Here is a 24,288-nt window from a genome sequence, read left to right as displayed (position 1 = left end):
GGAATTAGATTTTCCACTAAATAAGCTTGGCATGTGGGACATAGTTTTATTATTATTTTTATTAATTTATTTCACTTCCTTTGCATGAGATAGTTTCATGCCTTGATTTCTTTCTATCCTAGTGTCTAAATATCGGGAAACATGACTTACACCTACCAGCTAGAAACACACTCGCTAGTAAAATTTGTCTGTAGCATGTGCTGACCTACACTTGTTTATTACTGCAACTATTACACCATTGATTGACTTCATTCAATTAAAACCCTAAAAGTGGCCACTTAGCATTTAATTTGTTAGTTATATTAACTTTCCTTTCTCTTGAGTTCCCAAAAAGGGAAAGAAAGGGAATATGGTTAAATAACCTCCACTTGCTAATATGTTAAAATATTTTCAAAGGTTTCCCTCTATTTTGTAACATGCTATATCAACCATAAAAGGGAGTAAATTGGCTTCAAATGTGCTGAAACATGAGGGGCATTAGTTAATAGCACAGAGGCGGCAGCAGTAGCTGGGGCTCACAATTACATCTAAATCTAACTATGTACAACACAAAAACTCTTTATCGATTATCAAGGAGATTTACTATCTCAGGCTATTAAGTTATGTGTTACTGAGTCAGAAAATAAGAAAAATCTACTTAATTGTCTACAACTAATAATTAAGCCACATGTTGGCAAGGCTTATTTGCTTCAATTCACTGTTATTCAGTATACACTCAAGATCAATGCTTTTGAGACTAATGCATTTTAATGAACAAAATGAAAGCTCTTTATGTGAATAAAAAAATGCTTTTTAGCTCTTCTTAAAAATCTGACAAAATAGTACATTTTCTCTCTCTCCCTCCCTCCCTCCCTTTCCTCCATCCTGTCATTCCTTCCTTGCTTGCTTCCTATCTTTTGCTTTCTTTTTCTTTATGAGAACCAGGTTTTGAGCTGTTACCATGCTTATGACATGTGACAAGTTTGCTTGCTGTGTATGTTATGACATGAATTTTTAAGTAGTTTAAAATATATTATGTGGTTAAAAACAGAAAGAATCCTTAAGTCCCTGTCTACTGAAGTAGTTTTAACTCAGAGACTTAAGAAAGATGTGACATATTGCACTATATATCAATTATTATCACTGATTGAAGCATAGATGAATATTCCAAAATGGAAGGAGACGGGACTGCTGACTACCTGTCCTGCTTTCTACACTTTCTCCTAATTGCTTTTGATTTGGATACTGAGGGAATTCTCACTTGTAAATAAAAAAACAGATGAAGGAAATATTTTAATTTTAATCAGATATATGAATGTTTTGAAAAATTATATATATATATATATATATATATATATTTAAACATTATTTATTTATTTATTTGAGAGCGACAGACACAGAGAGAAAGACGGATAGAGGGAGAAAGAGAATGGGCGCGCCAGGGCTTCCAGCCTCTGCAAACGAACTCCAGGCGCATGCGCCCCCTTGTGCATCTGGCTAACGTGGGACCTGGGGAACCGAGCCTCGAACTGGGGTCCTTAGGCTTCACAGGCAAGCGCTTAACTGCTAAGCCATCTTTCCAGCCCGAAAAATTATATTTAAAGTAATGCTTTATGTTTAATAAATTGAAATTAATATGGTTAATAAAATGATGACTCTTAAATATTGCTTAATGAAAGTAATGAATATAGCTACTAGGTAATGGCAAATAATTTAGGAATGTAGGGGCATTAGACTCACAATCTTCTTACTTTCAACTGTTGCAAAACTAATTTACTCTAACTTATATTTAGGGTATCTACCACTTGGGTGACAAAATATCTTATTGACTGTAAATTTTGAGGCTTTCAGTTCAACCTCTCATTTTTAGATAAGAAGGCTGAATTATTTTTCATATTTACTAAGTCTTATATGCGAAGACAGGTTCATGGTCATAAGGTTGAGGAGTTTGTAAATTTATTATCATTACAATTTTGAAAACCATAATTAAATTTCACTTTACAAGTATAAACATCTTAGTGGAGTTTGAATGACTATGAACTTCCAGTTGGTTTTAAGGATAAAATTCAGTAAGAATTAAATAAAAACATATCTTGTCATATGTATACAACCTGAAACACAAATATTATGTTTTCTCAATTCTTAAAAAGTCACATTGTTTAGTCTACTTTCAGAGACTCTGAAATTGGAATATAGTTTAATATATACATGTGACTATAACCTGGTAATCCACTCAAGACCAGTGTTAAGTTAATGCTGCATTTTACACTTGATGCCATCTCAAAAACTGAGGAAACAAAGTATTTCCAAATGCAGAAAGGTCATTATCTACATATTCTGCAAACATCTAGAAATGTGTTTAGAATGAGAGCACATTGGTTCCTCCAAGTCCAATGAGAATTAAACCACTTAAGAAGAGGAATATTAATAATAAAAATATTTTAAAGGAAAAATTAATATATTAAGATTAGGGTTAGAGGGCTGACTTAATGGTTAAGGTATTTACCTACAAAGCCTAAGGACCCAGGTTCAATTCCCCAGTATCTATGTAGACCAGATGTACAGGGTGGTGCATGTGTCTGAAGTTCATATGTGCAGTGGCTGGAGGCCCTGTTGCACCCATTCTCTCTCTCTGCCTCTTTCTCTCTTTCTCAAATAAATAAATAAAATAAAACAATATATATACATATAATAATAAATACATACATACATACATACATACATATATATCTATATATACATACACACACACACACATATATATACACACACATATATAAAGATTACAAGGCACATGAGTTTATAAAGTTAGCTTTCATTTGGACAATACTGTTTTTTATTGTTTGTTTTGCCCCAAGTTAGAGTGGGTGCAAACAGCTTACAATTCCCTTTATGATTTCTGATGGGATCAGAGGGATGCTTCTCTTACCAGTTTTTATGTGCGTGGTCATCCAACAAGGTCTTTGACTGCTCATTCTACGTTTACACTTCTGCTTTATCTGATAAAAGAGAATGTGCTTGGCTAAAATGCGCTGTGAGGAGGAATATGGCAATGGACAAGGACACACAGTTGGATAGCCAAGGAGAGATTTAATTGTGCTTCGTGGTGTACACAGCATGACGGACACAAGTGATAATTGCACAGTTCAAACAACGGGGTATTTACACAGATTACAAAGAGAAGATTTCTACACAGAGAAACTATCTATGCCCAGGGGTCTTCAGGGCCATGATTCAAATAGAATGGTCATGTTTGGAAGTTTATTATGATACACTGGAAAATCTCATCTCACACTCTGACAGTGAGTGAGGCCCTAAAGCGTTGTTGAAGTTAATGTGAGGCCTGCACAGCTCTCAGCTACCCCCGAGTTGTTTGTAGCTACGCACCTGTATTCACCTTCATCACTTTTCACTAAATTTGTTATAAATAGGTTGTGAAAGCCTATGCCACTCTCCTCAGCACTGAACCTTGGTCCTTGGACCAACATCCCATCTTTGTACCAGGAAACCGTGGGTCTTGGAGAGCCACGGACTAAACACTGGAAATATGCTGCAGTCCCTACAAGTGCAAGACAGTTGGAAATACCTTTGATAAACCTGGGAGCACCTTCCATCACCTGAAATTCAAAAAAGCTGTCTGCATACTTGCTCCTTAAGACTAGTTCCTCCTTCAGACTACTTAATATCACTTTATTCTTCTGTGATATCATTGAAAACATTTCTGGGTCTCCCATGGTGAGGAACCCCCTGCAGATGGCCTCTCCTGCACTATTTATAGCTCTGCATCTGTATGTTGCACAATCAGAAGGACAGATGTTTCGGATTTTAAGTATGTGACTTCCCTTCTCCTCACTAATCGCGTATTTCTCATTATCTGGCTCAATACACATATATTCTTTGTACCATTTGACTTCGGGAGTAGGGATACCTATGACTGAACATTTGAACATCGCATCTGAATTTTCTGGAATTCTAAAATCACAAATGGGTGCTATAAATCGAGGAGGCATTTCAAATACTTCTAAATCAATTGTTATATCTTTGTCTTCTTTCCCCCTTGGATCCACACTTGGATCTACGAAATTCAATGGAAGAACATCTAGACTCACAATCATGCTCTTATGATCAGGAGTAAATTCAGGAGTGGTGACGATTTTCACTTGCTTCTCAAATTCTTGAACATCTTTCTCACTTAACTCAACTTCCAGGACAATTTCCTGAGGAGAAGGGGTTCTTGATGAAGTGGTGTTTTCCAACTCAAACTCCATGACATGCTGATGGGTAACTGGTGGTGGGAGCGCAACAGCTCTTTCCCCTTGGGGCGCTACATCCACCTTTGCAATGCTCTTCGCCTCCCCTATGATGTTCACAGCATGGCACATGTACTCTCCCCCTTCTCCTTTCTGAATGTTAGAAATCTCCAAAGAGCACACATTACCCACTCTTTCCATTTTGATTCGTTCATCTGGCTCTAGCAAGGATTTATTCCGATACCATTTTACTCCAGGGATAGGAAGGCCCTCAACTTCAACAATGAAGCCTAATGTTGTATTTTCAAATATCTTCCTTTTGCTCAGAGGTTCAATAAAAGATGGTGGCATTTCATTGTCTTTGGGCTCAACGGCTTCATCGGGTGTGCCAAATGAATCTGAGCGCCACAGCTCGTAAGCTGAACTTCTGTCTTCTGTAGGCGTATGGAAATGCTCATTTGGTGTACTGTCCTGCCTTTCTACTTCTGACAGGTTCGTTTTTACATTCTTAGCAGGATTTATTGGTCCTCTAGTATGAACAGAATCTTTCTTTAGTCTGTCACCTGGGGGTGTAGAATATCTTTCTAGAACCTCTCCTGGGGGTGTTGAGTATCTTTCTAGAGCCTCCCCTGGGGGTGTGGAGTATCTTTCCAGAGCCTCCCCTGGGGGTGTGGAGTATCTTTCTAAAGTCTCCCCTGGGGGTGTGGAGTATCTTTCTAAAGTCTCCCCTGGGGGTGTGGAGTATCTTTCCAGAGCCTCCCCTGGGGGGGTTGAGTATCTTTCTGCATCTTCTTCTAAAGGTGTGGAATATCTCTCAAGAGTCTCCTCTCTTGAATTTGCTAAGGATTGCTTAGCTACACCTGACGAATTAAAATGTAAATCAGGAGATTTTGGAGATTCGAAATGTTCAACAGATGATGGTGGGGTATAGAACTGATCCAACTCCGAGATTTCTTCACTGCTTGTACTTCCCACGTCAATTGAAATATCAGATTCAGGAGAATACGGTCGGCCTAGAGATTCCTGCCTTTGGTTGTAATATTCATAGACAGTGCTGAAAGTTACTTCTTCTACCTCCATGGATGTGACTGATGTGCTCTGGACAAGTGGTACCTTGGGTCTGGGGTCTTTACACTCAGGCACCTCATGCTTTCCAGCAGCAAGTAAATACTGTGCTAGAGAGGGCTCAGGTTCCATCTCTTCAGTCATACGAGCTTCCTCCAATTTAGGAAGGCATTCAGAAAAACAAGCTTCTATCTTTTCTCCGTCTGTAGCAGAAAAAGAAGTTTCATTTTGAACTTGAACTTCTTCATAATAGGTTTCTTCCCCTGAGGCATCACTTTTCTCACTTATTTGTTCATTTGGATTCTTTTGTTCTCCTGTCAGCAAGAATGGCAGGCACTGGCTCAGAGAGAGCTGCCTGTGTGGCAAGTCGGCTTCCGGAGCGTCACCTCTTTGGCCTTCCATAGTTCTATTAAGTCCCAGAACCCCATCATTAGATGCCAACTGGGAACCCAAAGTGCTTTCTTCTCCCATTTCATGAACCTCTGAAAGCTTTTCTTCACTTGCCGCTTTTTTCAAATGTGAGATGAAACTTCTATCTCCATTTTCTAGACAACTGTTTTTCTCAGAAATACTATTTCCTCCAACATCTGCAGAAGAGGATTGAAATAAAGCCTGTGATTCACTATGGATTGTTTCGGAAAAAGAGTGAAGTGAATGGTCAGTTTTGAAAGTGGCAATGCTTTGTTCCTGTCCATGTTTTAATATTTCAGGAATAGGGACTTTCTCTTCATAATGTGCTTCTTGCTGCTGCCCAGTTTCTTGCCTCTGGGACTCCTTGACAGGAACTTTGATATGAGAATACATTTGTTTTAGATCAAATACAAGCTGCTCAGTATTAGTCATTTCCACAGTAGGATGTTGGGTTTTAAAAAATGTTTTCTCTGGTTGACTACTATCTAAGTCTTGGAATTTTACATCTGCATTTTCTATTTGTGAGTGAAACTGCTTTAGGTCAAATGTAATAGGTGCTTCAGGCTCAATGTTTCCTGAAAATGCAGATTTTTCTATAGGACCTGGTTCTTTCAGCTGCTCCCTCTCTTGCATTTCTAATTCTTCGTCAGTTTGAGAGGAAAGCAGCTTCAAATTCATTACAATGTTAGATGAATCTGGTTCTATGCTTGAAGATATTTTCTCTGCCTGATGCATATTTGCATTTCGATTACTTGATCTTAATTCTTTTTGCTTGGATGAAAGCTCTATGTCATCAGGTTTCCTTTGAGGAGGGTTAATAAATGATTTCTTGGTAGGCCTTTTTTCTAGAACTCCTTTTTCTACATGTTGTAGCTTCTCAAATGCAATGATTTTATGCTTTACCTTTTTTCCTGGGTAGTACCTCTCCTTCCTATGGGGTTCTTCATATACAATGGTGGGTGAGTCTTTTGAACTATGAACTGTGTTAGATGTTCTCTTGGAGTGGATATCCAATGCATACTCACTTTGCACATTTTCCCACTCTGATCCATGTTTTCCAAAATCGCTTCTTGCTTCTCTCCTAATATTACCTTCACTAAAAGCACCAACAAATGGATAAATAGTGCCCTCTGTTTGGTGCAGCTCTGATTTTTCATCTCTGTATTCCTCTTTACTTTCATCTTGGCCTTGAATGAGTTCAATCCCAAGAGGCCTGTTGAGTTTTGTGGATCTAAAAGCACCCTGCATAAAGCTGGGTAGTTTTTCTCTATCGTCTGTGTGGTGTACCTTGTCTTTCTGGTCTATCTGCTCAGTGGTCTCAAAGTTTGGAAAATATTCCCTTGCAGAATACTCTTTTCTATTTGACTGGGTAGCAAAAGGACCAGCAGAAACATCATAAAAATGTGCCTGTACAGTTTCCTGAATTTGGGCTTGCTGCTCCTCGTGGTATTGTTCATACATTCTACCAGCATTTTCCAACTGACTGTATTCATTGTAAGTGACAGGCTGTACATTTAGATCTAAAATACTCTCAACTATTCCTGAATTGTTTTCAGCCACACACTGATATTCTCCAGAATCTTGACAATTCACAGTATTGATGTATAATCTGTAGCAATGACTGATGTTTTCAAACTGGAACTTCTGGTTCTGCTTTAAGAGCACTCCATTCTGAAACCATGTTACAGCTGGTGGAGGCTCACCAAATATTAAGCATTCAAGTATTATAGAGTCCCCTTCCTTACACACGGCATGCTTTGGCAGTTCTTGTAACATTTTTGGTGGCTCATTAGTAATGTCTGAGGAGAATATAAATTTGTGTTTGGGTGACTGAGTAGTTTGATCTCGAGGGGCTGCTGGAGGTTCCAGCTGAAACATTTCTCTTAATTCTTTGTCCTGTTCTGGGGTTGGAGTGGCTGAGGTTATCTGAATTTCTACTGGGAAGGAAAGCTGTTCCAAGTCTGCAGAAGGAAGACCTGGTGGGTGTGTTTTTAACCTATGGAGATGGCCTTGCCCCTCTTGACCACATGGTGGATGTGAAGTTTTGACTTGGTCAAATGCCAGCGCCAGCTCCTCCTCCTCATCCGCATAGTCATGGAACACTGGGACTTTATGAGGCTGCATGTCGTACCCAGGTTTTGCTCTCACTGTAAGTGTACCAGTTGTCTTGACTGTTCCATATTGGTTAAACAGTACACAGGTTACAGAACCTTCATTTTGTGGATGAACAGAAGGAAATGTTAATGTTGAATAGTTTTCCAAAGTATGAGTGACAAATCCCCGATGACGTGGGATTGGAATGTCGTTGTTATACCATGTCACTATGGGTTGAGGATAACCTTGAAAATGACATACAAATTTACAACTGTCACCTTCGTAAACTTCTTGAGATTCAATATCCTGAAGAAATGAAGGTGGACAACGTTGTGGATGTCTTTGGAAATAATTTTCAGAAGATCTTGTTTTCTCCTCCTGTTCAGTTTTTAATTCCTCAGCCTTCACTGAATGTTGCAATTCTTTCCAATCATCATGTGCTATTCTCTCACTACATATTTCTTCACTTTCTTTAACATTGACAACTATATCCAAAGATTCACTGGTGTTTGATGTAAGAACTTGAGACATCTTGTCAGGAGCTTCAAACATCTCCTCATTCTTGCATTCATATGTTTGCTGATCAGAGCTATATCGAGGTGGCTCTCTGATGGCAGTACTGTCGAACCCTTCTTCAAACTGTCTGCCAGCTTCTGTGCTTTCACTTACCAGATAACTATCATCTAAATAGTCTTCTAGTAGATCTTCTTCTAGAAATGTTTTTTGGCTTGGTCTAATTTCAGTCTGAAGAACTTTGTCCTCCACAGTTTCTTGAAAGCTTTTCGAAAGTCCTCCAGATTCTATATTTTGATCAATTTGATGAGGAAGGATGTATGGATTTTCAATGAGACTCTCAGATGGCTGATCTATCCTGTCCCTCTCTTCACCCAGCTCATACACATACTTCCTCTTCATTTCCGCTCTAGAGAACAGAACATTTTTATCTTCATATTCACCCCTGAGAGTCCTTGAGCTTACTTCAGATGTCATTTCTAAAAGACATGACTTCTTTTTCTCCATTAGTATTTTTTTAGCTTCCCGTAAGCGATGCAACTTCATTTTGGTCTCTTCATCCAGGAAACTTTCACCTACATTCAGCCATCCTCTCATGTCTGCTTTACTTTCTGAGTATTCTTCACCATATACATGATCTGTTTTCCTCCCAGGACTTACTGAAGGAAAGTGTATTGTTCTCATCATGCCCTTTTGTTCCATATCTTGCTTTTTGTTAAAGGGAGAGCCAGTGAACCTCAGGTCAACCTTTATCCTGTCTTCCTTCCTTTCAACTAGAGCCTCCATGTTTTCATATGTCTGTTCTGCCCTTTTCAGGAATTCTAAATATTTCTCATCTTGCCCTCTCTGGATAACAAGCAAGGATGTTCTGGATTCAGCAGACCCTTCACTATTAACCGCCAAAATCCTATAACTTCCAGAGTCTCTGTCTTGGACTCTTTTTATCTCTAAACTAGAAGAGTGGTGATGTATATCACTCTCCGTTTTTATAACCCGACGTAGACCTGTTGGGATGGGCCTATTATTGTGAAACCAAGTCATCTCTGGAGTTGGACAGGCAATTAATCTGCATGTAAAAACAACAGGTTCACCCTCTGAAACATATTTAAACATAAGCTTGTGGGTAAAAGAAGGCTTGACATATTCAGGCCAGGAGCTTGTGGATGATAGTCTACTTGCGTATCTCTTCGCATTCAGGGAGCTGGGGTCAACGTCTTCAGAATCTGAGAAGGCATCTCGTGTATCAACTTCTGAATGTTCGCCTTCCCCCTCAGAGAAGAATTCTGAAAAGATGGAATTATAAAGTATTTTACTATTTCCATAGTACTTGGAAAAGTTGAAAATAAATGAAATTTGCAAAATAGAAAATGAAAGAAAGTGCATGCTACAGATTCTCACAAATCCATAAAAAATTCACTCACCATATTTGTTCGAATAAACGCAACACCATGCTCTGTTTAAAAGATTCTGACACGAAAATCGTTCGTTGTCTGGTCTTTTCTTCAAACTGTTGAAATTTCTTCTTGAACAAGCAAAAATGCATTTCAAAAATAACATATTCCTGTGCATATTTATTTTGAGAGCAGGAAAACTATGTTTCGATGCCTAAGAGGAACATCTTACCTGACTTGCAGAGAGTGGAATAAACGCCCTTTCTGATCCTTTTGATTGTAGTTTAAATATTAGTTTTTGGGAATTGACTATTTAAAAATATATACAAGAACTATAATCATAATTAGGTAAAATAAAATGAGAAGGCGTTTATTCGAACTAATACAGCCATAAAGTCCACAATGTTATGCAAAATAAAGCAGGCAATAAGGGTCACATGAAACAGCTATCTGCAAGCCAGTGTAAGAGGCATATCCATGTTAAAATGATACATGTGCATGTAGTGTAAACCAAGAATGGGAATGTAATGTTTTCACACATCCTAAACAAAGTAGCATCTCAATCATAATTCATTCATGACATTGCATTCTGAAAAATGACAGGTTATTGTCTACTGTTCAACTTAATTCACTGTGATTTTGAAAACAAACTTCTTCATGATTTCATGCATTAAGATGATAACTGTTTATAACACACACTATTGAACGTGGCTGAAAACATGAAATTGGATATGGCTGATAAAGTTTCAATACAAGATTTTAAATTACCATACAACAAATTACTGTGAAATGCATGTAACCATCAGCATACTAAACCAGGCATGCGACATAGTAATATATACTCTAAGAGATATATTTGAAATCTATGTCACTTTTCTCAATGAGACTAAGGGAAAGGAGGTGTCAAGGATCCTATTAATCCTTTAGAATTTCCATTTTTATCTCACATTCATTATAACAATACCTTTCATGTCCACTTCAATCCTCTCATGTAAAATGGATTCAGGGGCTAAAAAGGAAAAACACCAAGAGATTTTAGTGATTAATTGCACATACTTTTTGCATTAATTCATGATTTATGTGATTAAAATTTTCTTTGTTGTATAAACAGAAAACTGCATCCTCTAAATTCACAAGACATCCATGCCAAACATATCAATGAGCTGATAAAGTACATGTCAGGGTCAACAGACAGATTCCAAACATTTTTATTTTAGCTTCTCTATTATATATCCACTTTCAGGCCTCCAACTCTCCATGCCTTTTCATGCATTCAGAAGAGTAACTCAAAAACTAGGATAAAATTATTCTTTTAAAAAATGTCCTATTATTGACTGAACACTTGCTAAGAGTGAAATCACATTAATTAGGAACATGCATTTCATTGCTTGCAACTTTTAAGTTTTTCTTGCAGAATGTGACATTTTCACTAGTAAGAGTTCCTTTGGCTCAAATGACCTTTCAAACATTAAATTACACATCAGTGAAACATGGACTCCTCAGCTTTAAATTGCTTTTATTGTACAAGGTACATGTGAAGCTTTTAAACATTGTGGTCTCTGGGGCAGTTCCCTGGGCAAGGCTGATCCATGTGGCACTGTCAGTGGATGTGACTCCCTTCTTCTCAGTTCTATGTGGTCTTTGCTATGATGTGAATGACAAATTTGATATTTTCGTCAATAATTCCCTTTATTTCACATGTTGTTTTAGTTTGTGCTGGAGTGTTACAATGCTTTTAGCATCTGAACCAAGAGTAACTTTTGATACTATTCTTGCTTATGATTCTTTTGCTAGATAAGAAAAAAGTTAGGAAAAGGCACAAAGTATGTGTCATTGTAAGAACAACACATGCTGAATGTAGAGAAGATGAAATGTCATTAGGATGAGATGGAAAGGGAGCTTATTAGTCTCAAAAATAATATATAATACACCTGTTATTGGTTTGCACATCACAGAAGGCTTCCATTCCTACTTGATCTTAGTGGATAAACTGTGCAGCCTCTATAAACTTATTAGACCAAAATAAACAGGGTCATATAAATACTGGCTTTTATGTTAAACTATTCAACAACTGTGTCAGATCCTTCACTCTTCAAATACTTAGGAAAATCTTATCTTTTAACTTCCTTAAGTACAAGATAAGAAAGGTCTCTCTCTCCATATATATATTAATATATATTATATACATATAATATATATTTATTTATTTATATTTAAATTCTCTTGTTCAAGAACACTTTAGTAACATAATCAATTGGAACCAAGGGCATGGGAGTACCTGAGACAAAAATGCCCAGGCCAATCCACTTGGCAAATATGACATTAAAGGGCTATATTAGAGTACAGGGTTAGTTTTTGGAGGAGAGTTGAAAAAGCCACATTTCCCCTACCATCATAGCACAGTCAGCTCCCAATTACACATTGTGCAGAAACTGTCAGAGACATTATTACATGATTTGGAGACAGCACCTCTAGATAATGAATCGTCCCATGTGATTACTATGCTAGCAGTCCTTGCAGTGAAATTGAGGGTCAATGCTCTGGATGGTGGGGTTACTTCATCTACCTCATAGAATAAGATACTCCCCTTGTAGGATATGGAAGTAGACTTAGCTATGGAACAAAATATCAGATTCAGAAAGAAAAGAATCCATTTTTGGTGGGTGGGTGTTGTGGATGCAGTAGATGAATTAAAGAACCCAATTCTCTGAGTTGGGAAGAAGGAGGTCTATGATTTCAACATTGCAGAGGTGGCTGGGCACACATTAGCTGTTCATTCATCTGTAACACCCATCAATCATATGGCCAAGATGAGAGAAGACCTTGAGCCTTCAGCTTTCCATAAATGGCAGAGATGCTTAAACTTCACCCACTAGCTTCTTCTCATGGGACCCAGTTTGCCTACAGACACAGGACACAAACTTCTAGCATGTCAAACCTTTCTCATCCTAATACTGTGTAAGAGGTAAGACAATGAGCAAGAGGGAAAAGCCTAACTTCTCCCAGACAAGCTTGTTTGTGCTCTTCTAGACAAAGTCAAGATTCAAGCACAATAATCCCCAAAATAATGATCTTGACAAGAGAAAATGCATCAACTCTTGGAGACTTTAAGGCTGTAAAAGCAGTATCATTTATTGAAAAATATCTACAGATTACTAATTTTAGACCAAATACTCCTTCATTTTGAGTACTCCATTTTCTGTTTTCCTGGCTTTCCTAGAAGCAACAGGAACTTCCAAGACTATGAAGAAAGGAAAATAACTTGCATGGTAAGTTCATTCATCACTAATAATAATTATGAAGAGCTCTTACTAAGAATGCAGCTAAAACTTTTAATATATTTGACTTATTTATTTATTTGAGATAGAGAGAAAGAGACAGACACAGAGAGAGAGAGAGAGAGAAAGAAAGAGAGAAAGAGAGAAGAAGAGAATGGATGCGCCAGGGCCTCCAGCCACTGCAAACAAATTCCAGTCGCATGCCCCCCTTGTGCATCTGGTTCATGTGGGTCCTGGGGAATCGAACCTGGGTCCTTTGGCTTTGCAGGCAAATGCCTTAACCGGTAAGCAATCTCTCCAGCCCCCAAATGCAACTAAATTTAAATTCAGCACAGTGTCAGTGCAATGATAAACAGCCAGTGAAAAAGTGGTACATTACAATCTTTTCACCTTAGAAATACTTTCTAGGTACATTTACCAAAGGGTATTAGAACTGCATATATGAAATAAACCTTGACCTTCCTGATCCTCTATTTAAAGGTGAAATTTCCAAAATCTAGGCTGAAGAGTTAAATTCTCATGCGCAATTTGGCCAATGACATAGTCTACTTTCATAAGGCATTTTTGAATAAAATGCTAGAGATATTGTAATTATCATACTCTTTGATTCAGTGTGCAAGACTGCAGACAAATCTACCTCAGGCTGCATATAAGCAATGAGGATGAGATGAAGCAAGTCACAGCTACAAATCAAAAAATGAGCTCCTGGGCTGCAGAGATTGTTTAGTGGTTAAGGTACTTTCCTGAGAAGCCTTCAGAATTCATGTCCAAATCTCTGGGTTCCTCTGTAGACAGACGCACAGTGACGCAAGCATGCAATATTACACATGTGCCACAAGGGGGCGCATGCATTTGGAGTTTGTTTGCAGCAGACTGAAGATCCTGGCATGCCCAGTCTCTCCCTCTCTCTCTCTCTCTCTCTCTCTCTCTCCTTCTCTCTCTCTCAAAAGAAAGAAAGGAAGGAAGGAAGGAAGGAAGGAAGGAAGGAAGGAAGGAAGGAAGGGAGGAAGAAAAGAAAGCTAAGCATTATCACTTGTCCATGTTAGAAACATAAAAGGGCATGGAAGATGAACATGAAAGATATGTCATTGCCTCCTGGAAGCATCATGCCGAATGCAATTTTAGAAACTGGAAATCACACAAAAGAATGCTGTTGCTAGTGGTCTAGAGACAAGGGTAAATGAAGGCTTACGTAGATGCCACACAGTGTCTGTTTTGCTTCCTTGCTTCTGTGTCTTACACTTATGCAGAATGATATAATCTCTTTTTATCCACCCCACCCGTTTTTCTCTTTAATATGGTAAATATCACTGAAACACCCTTTATTCTCTCTCCATCAAATACTTTAAAAGAATATTTGGCAAAAAAAGAACTCTTTAGTGATGCAACAGTGCACTGTTGTTTAGAAAAATAGAAAGAAGCCAAGCAAAGTTTGTTGTTATTAACAACAACAAAAAGGACTGGTTTTCTACTGCACAGAACATATACCTTTGTGGGATTTCAAGTAAATAAGTCAGTTCATCCTTGAGGGCCTGGGGAGACTTATTGGGTGTGTTAGTCTATTAGTAAATTCTGAAGTGACCACAGTATGCAAGGGAGCACACAGCAGGGACTGTCGTTAGTAGCAGTGGGGGCTGGCAGGTTGACAGCACTCAAAGTCCTTGAAGCAAGATGGGCGTTACCTTTCACAGTCACTGCGAGGACAGCGGCACAAGTGGCTTCCCCGGCACTATTCGCTGCTTTGCAAGAGTACTGCCCAGCATGCTCTGGGTAAGCATCAACTATAAGCATTAAAGCCATGCCTGTGGACTCCTCAAAGTGGAAAACTACATCTTTTGTTGGTAGAATTGGCTGGTGGTTATGAAACCACTGGATTTCTGGCTTGGGAATACCAGAAACCCTGGCATGAAATCTGACTGTCTCCCCGCTGCGCACCCTGAGGCTTGACAGAGGCTGGATGAAGATGGGCTTTTGGCCAAAGGCCTCCTTCTTAAGTGAAACTGACGAAGAGACATGCCATTGGGAGTTTGTTGTGACTTCTTCAAATTTGCTAAATCCTGAAAAGAAGCATGCCAGTTTTTAATGCTTTCCCCTGCTTAAGCCCAAACTCATTTGGAGTTGTCTATAGATCTATCACAAATTTCACTGATGTGCTAACATCGAGTCCAGTCCTAAAGCCTTCTATGTCACACTGAATCCAAGTCACACAAATCCACATCCAGTTTCCAAGCTGAGACTCAAAGGGACTGGAGAACAGAGTGAGCTGAAGCGTGGGGCTTACCTATCCTTTGTTTCATTCTCTGCTTGTAAAACAATCCTCTATGTTTTGTAAACCACTTTAAATTTATTATTTATTAAGAATAGCATTGGATTATAATGCTTTAAACCAAGAAAAAGAACAGGCTTCTCCAATTCTTTTTGTATTTATGTGCACTTTATCTAGACTATAATCATTCAGAAAAAAAGTAGCTGACTGCATAAAAATCTTGTTATCCTTGTTTTCTTTTCTTTTTATTTAATTTTTAATGTAATTTAATTTGTGTGTGTGTGTGTGTGTGTGTGTGTGTGGTACTATAGATCAAACAGATCAAAGGTAGGGCCTAGGGGATGCTATGCAAGTTCCTTACCACTGAGACACAACCCCAGGCTATTTTTTGATATTGTTTTGATTTAGTATCTCCCAGGACTGAGGGAGTATTTCTGATGATACTTTAAGAGCCCTAAGTTACCACAATGCTTTGCCATCTCAGTGGGTCCCTCAACCCTCACAGGTGCTTTGAGTGGTGGTGAACTGTTGTGTACTGGAGCTCCTGTGAAATCATCACCGTGTCAATACCACGGAACACACCCCTCTCAAATTTTCTTTTAAAAACATGATGCCTATCCTAGCTAAGTCAGGAAGCAAATTAAGCTATTTCTTCAACATATTTCTTCCCAGTCTGGTGCATGCGATCATGAAACTTTATAATGAAAAACAAAACAAAGCAAAAAAAAAAAAAAAAAACAAAAAACAGCAAAATAAGAAGACAAGAGGCCATGATTCATAGAGAGAAAAGCAAAAGCATTTCATGTAACATGGAAGTCATTAGTTGAATTAAAAGAATGGCAGGACCAACCCTGATGGACATGAAATCTTTAGTAAGGGTTACTGGCATGGTGAAATTAAAGCTGTACTTAAGCAGGGTTCTGCAATGTGCTTTACTCTACCTTCCAGCCTCAAGCTGGCGGTGCTTGACACTTGGCCTACAGCATTGCTAGCAACAAACGTGTAAGTTCCTTCGTCCTCTGGGTAAGCTTCAGCAATTTCCAGCTGGAAGGTGTCTTCAAACTGAGTCATTCTGAAGAACCGAGACGGCTTGATTTTCTTGTCTCTGCTATACCATGACACTTTGAGATCTGTATCACAAAAGAAGAAAGATATTGAATTCTTAAAAATGAATGGGTATTTTTCATTTACCTGCAAGCATAATATTGATTAGGAAGACTATATTTCATTTTTATCCTAAGAAAAATATATTTTTCTTTTTAGCACACTACATCTGTTACTACGTAACAACTTTTCATCTTAAGGAAGGAAACACGAGAAAAATCCAGCCTGTTCTATTGTTGAACTGGTGATAATGTGTTAAAGCATAAAATTTAGTTATGGTCATTGCCAGCATTTGGATGCCATGTCACAGAAGTAGGAACATGAGTGTGGTGGGTTGGATCGGGTGTCCCCCATAAGCTTATGTGTTATGCTTGATCCCCAGCTGATGACAATTTGGGAGATGGATCCTTGCTGGAGGAGATGTGTTGCTGGGGGTGGACCTGGATAGCCCCTAGCTTGACAGTGTTTGTTGGCTCCCTCTCTTGCTACTTTTGTCCAACAGATGTTGACAAGGAGGGGATGTCCAGCCTCTGTTCTACCATCTTTCCCCTGCCATCATGAAGCTTCTCCTTGAAACTGTAAGCCAAAATAAACCCTTTCCTCCCACATGCTGCTTCTGGTTGGGTGTTTTATCTGAGAAGCTAGAAGGTAAATACAACAATGATTTTGACATATTCAGTGACCTTAAGAAAAAGATAGTTTGCAAAGCAGTTGTTATGAAGGATGTGAGAGTCCTGCTTCCAATTAGCAGAAAAGTTAAATAAAAGGAGGTCCAAGAAGATCAACATTCAACAAAGTCTAACATGGACATTTCAAAGCTGAAGAGAAAAGTCTCTATGGTTTTGTTACTAATGAGCAGGTGCCAAAGGACAGCAAATATGGCAAGAATAGTTTTATAGATAATGGCTTTCAGAATGAGGGGGGGGGCAAGAAAAATTGATAGAATTTGGGTATCTTATACACATTAAATTATTTCCATACAAAAATTTGAGCCCGCCTAATAAATCAAAAATGAGTATTACTAAGTTTGTCATACTTTAAGGTAATGAATCCTGTAAACTTAGTTAATTATTATAATTTTCAGAATCAAAGCCATACTGTTTTTTGAAGCAAGGTCACTACACCATTCCCTTATCTTAATGCCATCAGCAAGATCTTCCAATAGCCCAATCACTTAGCATTTTGGAACCAGTTCTGATCTATTAATGTTACCTCCCTCCCAGCGATAGTAGTGGTTTAGAGATAAAAGCTTCTTTTTAAAGAAACAAATCTCTGTGTTACTTAGGTAACAAGGTGATTTATAAAATGGAATCCTGCCATTATAATTTTCTACCTATGTGACTTTGGGCATGTTACTTGATCTCCCTGGACTCCTTTTCTCTTTGTAATATAGGATACATAAAAGTTCATGTGCTCGGGCTAGAGGGATGGCTTTGCAGTTAGGGTATTTGCCTGCAAAACCAAAGGACCCAGTTTGGTTCCCAGGCACCCACATTAGCCAAATGCACAAGGGGACGCACACATCTGGAGTTTGTTTGCAGTGGCAGGAGGCCCTGGTGCACCCATTCCCTGCTGCCTTCTCTCCCTCTTTCTCTGTCAAATAAATAAATAAAAATAAAATATTAAAAAATTCATGTTCTTAATATGGCATAAAGTTGCTGTGAGGTAAGTCATACAATACACATGAAAAAGATTTATTAAGTAAGTGGCATATCAGTCATGAGAGTAAAGATTTCTAACATCAAAGGAGATTGGCTGTGTATGAAATAATATGCAAAATATACAGCCATGTTGTTTAATTGACAAATGTCACAGGGCATTTAACAGTCACTCCACAAGTAAATAGTGTGTGTGCGTGTGTGTGTGGGGGTGGGGTGGGTGGGTGTGGGTGTTTAATTGCTAGTGGAAATGGAAGAATGAAGGGTAAGGCAATCTCTATAGATTCTGTGCTTATTCTTTTTGCCATTTTTTCCCCCAGAACACATATGAATGTCACTGGTATGAATTGCCAACAACAAACGAACTAAAATGTAACACTTCTGGTAATGCACTAGGCTCTTCGGGATGGAAGCCCACTATCTGGGTTGGTATTTGGCTTCAACCCCTTCCCTCTACTCCTCACCTCTCACCTGTGCATTTCTCCCCCTCGACTCCTCACCTCTCACCTGGGCATTTCTCCCCTTCTGCTCCTCACCTCTCACCTGTTCATTTCTCCCCCCCTCTACTCCTCACCTCTCACCTGTGCATTTCTCCCCCTCCACTCCTCACCTCTCACCTGTGCATTTCTCCCCCTCTACTCCTCACCTCTCACCTGTGCATTTCTCCCCTCTACTCCTCACCTCTCACCTGTGCATTTCTCCCTCTCTACTCCTCACCTCTCACCTGTTCATTTCTCCCCCCCTCTACTCCTCACCTCTCACCTGTGCATTTCTCCCTCTCTACTCCTCACCTCTCACCAGTGCATTTCTCCCCCTCTACTCCTCACCTCTCACCTGTGCATTTCTCCCCCTCTACTCCTCACCTCTCACCTGTGCATTTCTCAGCCTCTACTCCTCACCTCTCACCTGTGCATTACTCCCCCTCTACTCCTCACCGCTCACCTGTGCATTTCTCCCTCTCTACTCCTCACCTCTCACCTGTGCATTTCTCCCCCTCTACTCCTCACCTCTCACCTGTGCATTTCTCCCCCTCTACTCTTCACCTCTCACCTGTGCATTTCTCCCTCTCTCCTCCTCACCTCTCACCAGTGCATTTCTCCCCCTCTACTCCTCACCTCTCACCTGTGCATTTCTCCCTCTCTACTCCTCACCTCTCACCTGTGCATTTCTCCCCCTCTACTCCTCACCTCTCACCTGTGCATTTCTCCCTCTCTACTCCTCACCTCTCACCTGTGCATTTCTCCCCCCTCTACTCCTCACCTCTCACCTGTGCATTTCTCCCCTCTACTCCTCACCTCTCACCTGTGCATTTCTCCCCCTCCACTCCTCACCTCTCACCTGTGCATTTGTCCCCCTCTACTCCTCACCTCTCACCTGTGCATTACTACCCTCTACACCTCACTTCTCACCTGTGCATTTCTCCCCCTCTACACCTCACCTCTCACCTGTGCATTTCTCCCCCTCTACTCCTCACCTCTCACCTGGGCATTTGTCCCCCTCTACTCCTCACCTCTCACCTGGGCATTTGTCCCCCTCTACTCCTCACCTCTCACCTGGGCATTTCTCCCCCTCTACTCCTCACCTCTCACCTGTGCATTTCTCCTCCCCTCTACTTCTCACCTCTCACCTGTGCATTTTCTCCCCATCTATTTCTCACCTCTCACCCGAACATTCCCCCCATCCCTGCATTATCTCTTGAGCACCCTCATCTATCCCTTCTCTTCCCTGACCCTCCAGGTCAACCTTCCACATCTGTCTGTTCTTTCGTTTCCCCATCATGACACTTTCTGGAGTCAAACCTGATCATGATGCCTAGAGGCTTAACCATCCCTCAGCGGCCCTCAGTCTTAATGTCCTCAGCTACTGAGTCTGGGTACAAACCAGCCAATGCTGGCATCTAGCCTTCACCTTCATTTCCTTTCTTGATAGCACTTTCCAACTATACAAGAACCACCCATTTCCAGTCTATGAAATGTTTTCAAAAACTTCTGTGACTTGTGCTTTTCTCTCTGCCTGGAAAGATGCTGTGTGTTGTCCTATTTTTACCATAATTCGTTCATCCTTTTTCTCCAACCATCTCCCAGGCAGAGAATGCTGAGTATGTGATCTTCCATGACCTTGACTACTTTGGTCCTGGGGTCTAGGACATACTCGCATCTGCTCGCCTATGTGTTTTGCTCCTGAAGCACAAGAACCCAGTCTGATCACCTACAGCACCTAGTTTAATGTCACTATAGCAGGGCCAAAATAAATGTTGATTAAGTTCAAATTGAATGGGTGTTCAAATAAACAAATTCATCATTAGAATAATTGTTATCATTTCACCTAGGTGTCACTCTGCAAGCCTCATCCCCTGAAGAATATATAAACTAAAAATAAACAATTCTACTTTTCCAAATTTCTATTAAACCAGTAGGTGGCACCAGAGACCATCAATAAATTTATTTTCCTGTTACCAAGCAGTATCAGAAAACATGACTATAAGAAGATACTGAAACCTCCACAAGGGTACAAATGTTACCACATGATCTTCCAAATGTAAAGGGCTCATCCAGACATTAAAATGACATCAGTCATGAAGAAAGGAAAGAAAAATTCTCTTTGCATCCCAAGTTTTGTAGAAAAGTTGTACTTTTTAACATCTTCAACTTATCTTATATGTAAACTATATATAATATGCTCTATAGATTAAAGATAATTAGCCACACACAGTTAAGATATCTATTAATACTTTGGGTGAGACACACTTCTATTTATATGAAACATTTCCTCTAAAGATCCAATGAATTATTTAGTGTAGAGTCAGTGGATTTGGTATTAGTATTATTTATTGCATTAGTGGGATATTATCAAATCATTTCCTGTTTACTGATATTTAGTCTTTCTCAAATACTGTGTATCAAAGACAGCGAGTACATGGACTTTTTACTGTCAACCCAGTACTGTTCTCTACAGCTCTGCAAAGTGAACTCCCGGAGCTCAGCCTCAGTCTCGTCTATAGGTGAGGTACACACGTCACGTGTTATGTGTCAGTCATGTCTATAGGTGAGGTACACACGTCACGTGTTATGTGTCAGTCCCGTCTATAGGTGAGGTACACACATCACGCGTTATGTGTCAGTCCCGTCTATAGGTGAGGTACACACATCACGCGTTATGTGTCAGTCCCGTCTATAGGTGAGGTACACACATCACGTGTTATGTGTCAGTCACGTCTATAGGTGAGGTACACACATCACGTGTTATGTGTCAGTCACGTCTATAGGTGAGGTACACACATCACGTGTTATGTGTCAGTCCCGTCTATAGGTGAGGTACACACATCACGTGTTATGTGTCAGTCACGTCTATAGGTGAGGTACGCACATCATGTGTTAAGTATACTCTAAAATGAAACAGGTCCATTTGGTTTCTAGATTACTAGTTCCATCCTCATAGGAGGAAATCATTAGGTCAGAAGCCCTATTGAAGTACTGATTTGTTTAGGAAAATAGCTCTTGGCAAGGTGGAGATTGGGTTATAGACTAAAGGAAGAAGCAGAATGAAACAATCACTTCGAAGCTTTGAGAATTTCCCCAGGTGTTGATATGCAAGAGCTGAGAAAAGGGGTGGGGAGTAGGTGATTTTCACTTGGTACAAGTTAATCATTTATTCTTTTGACTTATCGTGTCACTATCTGAGGTAAGTCCACAATCAAATATATCATATTTCATTCTTCTCCAAGTCAGGTAAGGGGAAGGGCTGGTGGTATTTGAGAAGCATGATCACAGTTAGGAACATGAGCAGATGCTTTGAGCTGAATTTGATCTAATGATTGCTACATGGTGGTCATTATATAGATAGTAACTTATCTAACTTAATCCTGGTAATAATCTCAAATGATGGGTCATCTAGCAGCTTTTCATCAACAATTATCTATTGACTATCTACTATGTACCTATTCTAGGTACTATTGTAGGGCAAAGAGCCACCCTTCTAGGAGATGCCATTCTGTAGGCACCAGGATCTAGACAGTAAAGAAAAGTAAAATACACATTCTAAGGTTGAAAACAATAATATTCTCACTATATTCATGAGGGAAAAAGAACAGGGGAATCACAGGTTAGCTGTAGGTCACACAATGGATTCTTAATTCAAATCTCATTTAAAAAGCCTGTACTTGTGCCCAGGAAAAAAAATTGCCTTTCAAAGGAATATACCTTTCACATAGCATTGTCCATAGACTTAGCAATGCTTCACATGTAACTGGACATTATATGTATGTATGTATGTATGTATGTATGCATGCATGTATATATATATGTATACACACACACACACACACACACACACACGGCTATGTTTTGACATAAAATTTTAGTTTTTGTCATTGTGATTTCCCAATTAAGGGATAAAAAAACGTAGCTCTTATCATGAAGGAACATGACATTTTTTAAAGATTTGTGAAACATGCTTTTTGGAGATTTGTAGAAAAAAGTTTTATTGTTATAAAACACAAAATATACCACCATAAGTACTTGAAAGGGCATAAAGCAGTAATGAAAACACTGGTCTAATTATTAATTTAATAATCCCATTAAATCTTTGCCTGAATACCCACTAAACTTCAAATAATTCATGATGTCTCATAGGGGAAATGAGAGAAAGACGAGGAAACTTCCCTCACGTCATTCTCTGGATAATCCAGCCAATTCCTTTTGCTCGTATACCTACCTGTTCCAGAAACTCTGCACTGAAAACGGGCTGGCTGCCCCTCAGAAGTGACAGTGTCCTGAAGTGGGGTGATGATAGCAGGAGGATAGACTGGCATCTCCTGATCCGGAGACACAACTTCTGGAACTAAGGAAAGAGACCACAGGATTTGTTGTGACGCAGTGACCATACAGACCTCCCAACGAGAAGCATACAGCTTTATCTTAATTCATTTCCTGAGCTGGGTAGTGATCTATAATCATGAGTTCCAAACTGTAACTTCAGCACCCAGAACGTGCTCCAAAGCTGGGTCCTTCATTCTCAGGCAAGTAGCCATAGGGCTCTCCTACCTTCCACTGAAAGTGAGGCTGAGGTTGTGGCTACTCCATAGTCATTCTTGGCCTCACAGGTATAGACAGCTGCATCCTCTGGGAAGGCTTCAATGAGCAGAAGCGTATACTCTTGCCCATCGTGAAGAAATTTGCACTTGAAGCCAGTGGAAAGCAGCTGCTCCTCTTTGTACCAGGAAATTTTGGGCTGTGGTCTGCCGGATATGACGGCACAGAAGCGGGCAGGCTTGCCAGACTGCACGGTGACAGGCTGGAGCTCCTGCAGGACTTGGGGAGGTTCAGGAGCTAGAAGATAAATGAAAGAAAACAACCCGAGAAAAAGTGAAAAGAGAGAACAGCATGACAAACTCTATGTCACATGTTGTCTACATGCCTAGAAGCAAAATATGACTTGTGATAGCTTCATCCTCCTCAGGATACTCTTTATCCTAAGAAGGAATTTTCCCCTCCATTTATTTGAATTGCTTCAGGGAGATTTCTGTATGTTTTGTGGGAGGTGCTGAGAGTAAAGTACTTCAGTAGAATATGATCACTTGTTCATGTTTGGAGCACAGCAATGGACTCCTAAAGATTTCAATAATGAACTTCATGGCCCAGATATTTTTAAGTCATTTGGAGGTTGGCATGGTGGCTCATGCCTTTAATCCCGACAATCAGGAGGCTGAATTAAGAGGATTGTCATGAGTTCAAAACCATCTTGGACATACATAGTGAGTCCTAGGTCAGTCTAGGCTAGAATGAGACTTTATCTCAAAAAAAAAAAAAAATAGTCATTTGGGTGAACCATGTGGTGTGGGAGCTTGTCCTATTGAGGTATTAAGGTTTGCTGATTTTAGAAGTAATTGTGTACATGTCACCATCATTTCATTATACACTGCTACAGGCAAAATGTAATCAGTAAGTGTTGAATGACTAACTGAATATTATTTATTTCATATTAAAATTAAATTTAATTAGATGTAACAAATTCATCTTTATGGTTATGATAATTGTAGTATATTGTTAGTGTTGGATGATGGGAATTAGGTAGATAACAAAAACCAGAGGACAGAAGAAAAGACCTGTGTGAGGCTGATGTCTAGCACCACTATAGAAGACCTGACCTGCATGTTTCCAACTAACATAGACGGGAAAAAAATAGGTACTATGACCACTGGATCTTTTATGGACTGGGGACTTCAAGCAAAGGTGTCATTATTAAGAATGCTGAGATGACCCCTAGCGTCCCTCTATCTGA

General features: G+C 39.5%; 1 protein-coding gene across 5 annotated transcripts in view; it reads right to left on the bottom strand.

Moving 5' to 3' along the window:
- Positions 1–24,288, bottom strand: part of Ttn (titin) — a 282,613-nt gene that overhangs the window by 214,330 nt on the left and 43,995 nt on the right. For 2 of the 5 annotated variants that reach the window (XM_045148517.1, XM_045148522.1), the window contains 5 exons: positions 23,052–23,336; positions 22,723–22,848; positions 16,189–16,377; positions 10,668–10,712; positions 1,720–1,736 (listed from right to left, as the gene is read on the bottom strand). In XM_045148517.1, the coding sequence (XP_045004452.1) occupies positions 1,720–1,736; positions 10,668–10,712; positions 16,189–16,377; positions 22,723–22,848; positions 23,052–23,336 (662 nt within the window). Of the gene's footprint in view, positions 1–1,719; positions 1,737–10,667; positions 10,713–14,663; positions 15,039–16,188; positions 16,378–22,722; positions 22,849–23,051; positions 23,337–24,288 lie in introns of all 5 variants that reach the window. The other 3 variants (XM_045148518.1, XM_045148520.1, XM_045148519.1) reach the window with 2 other exon arrangements.

The sequence above is a fragment of the Jaculus jaculus genome, chromosome 4 (assembly GCF_020740685.1).
Source record: "Jaculus jaculus isolate mJacJac1 chromosome 4, mJacJac1.mat.Y.cur, whole genome shotgun sequence".
Lineage (NCBI taxonomy): Eukaryota > Metazoa > Chordata > Mammalia > Rodentia > Dipodidae > Jaculus > Jaculus jaculus.
The sequence above is the reverse complement of the archived record's forward strand: the minus strand, read 5'-3'. Positions and strand labels throughout refer to the sequence as shown.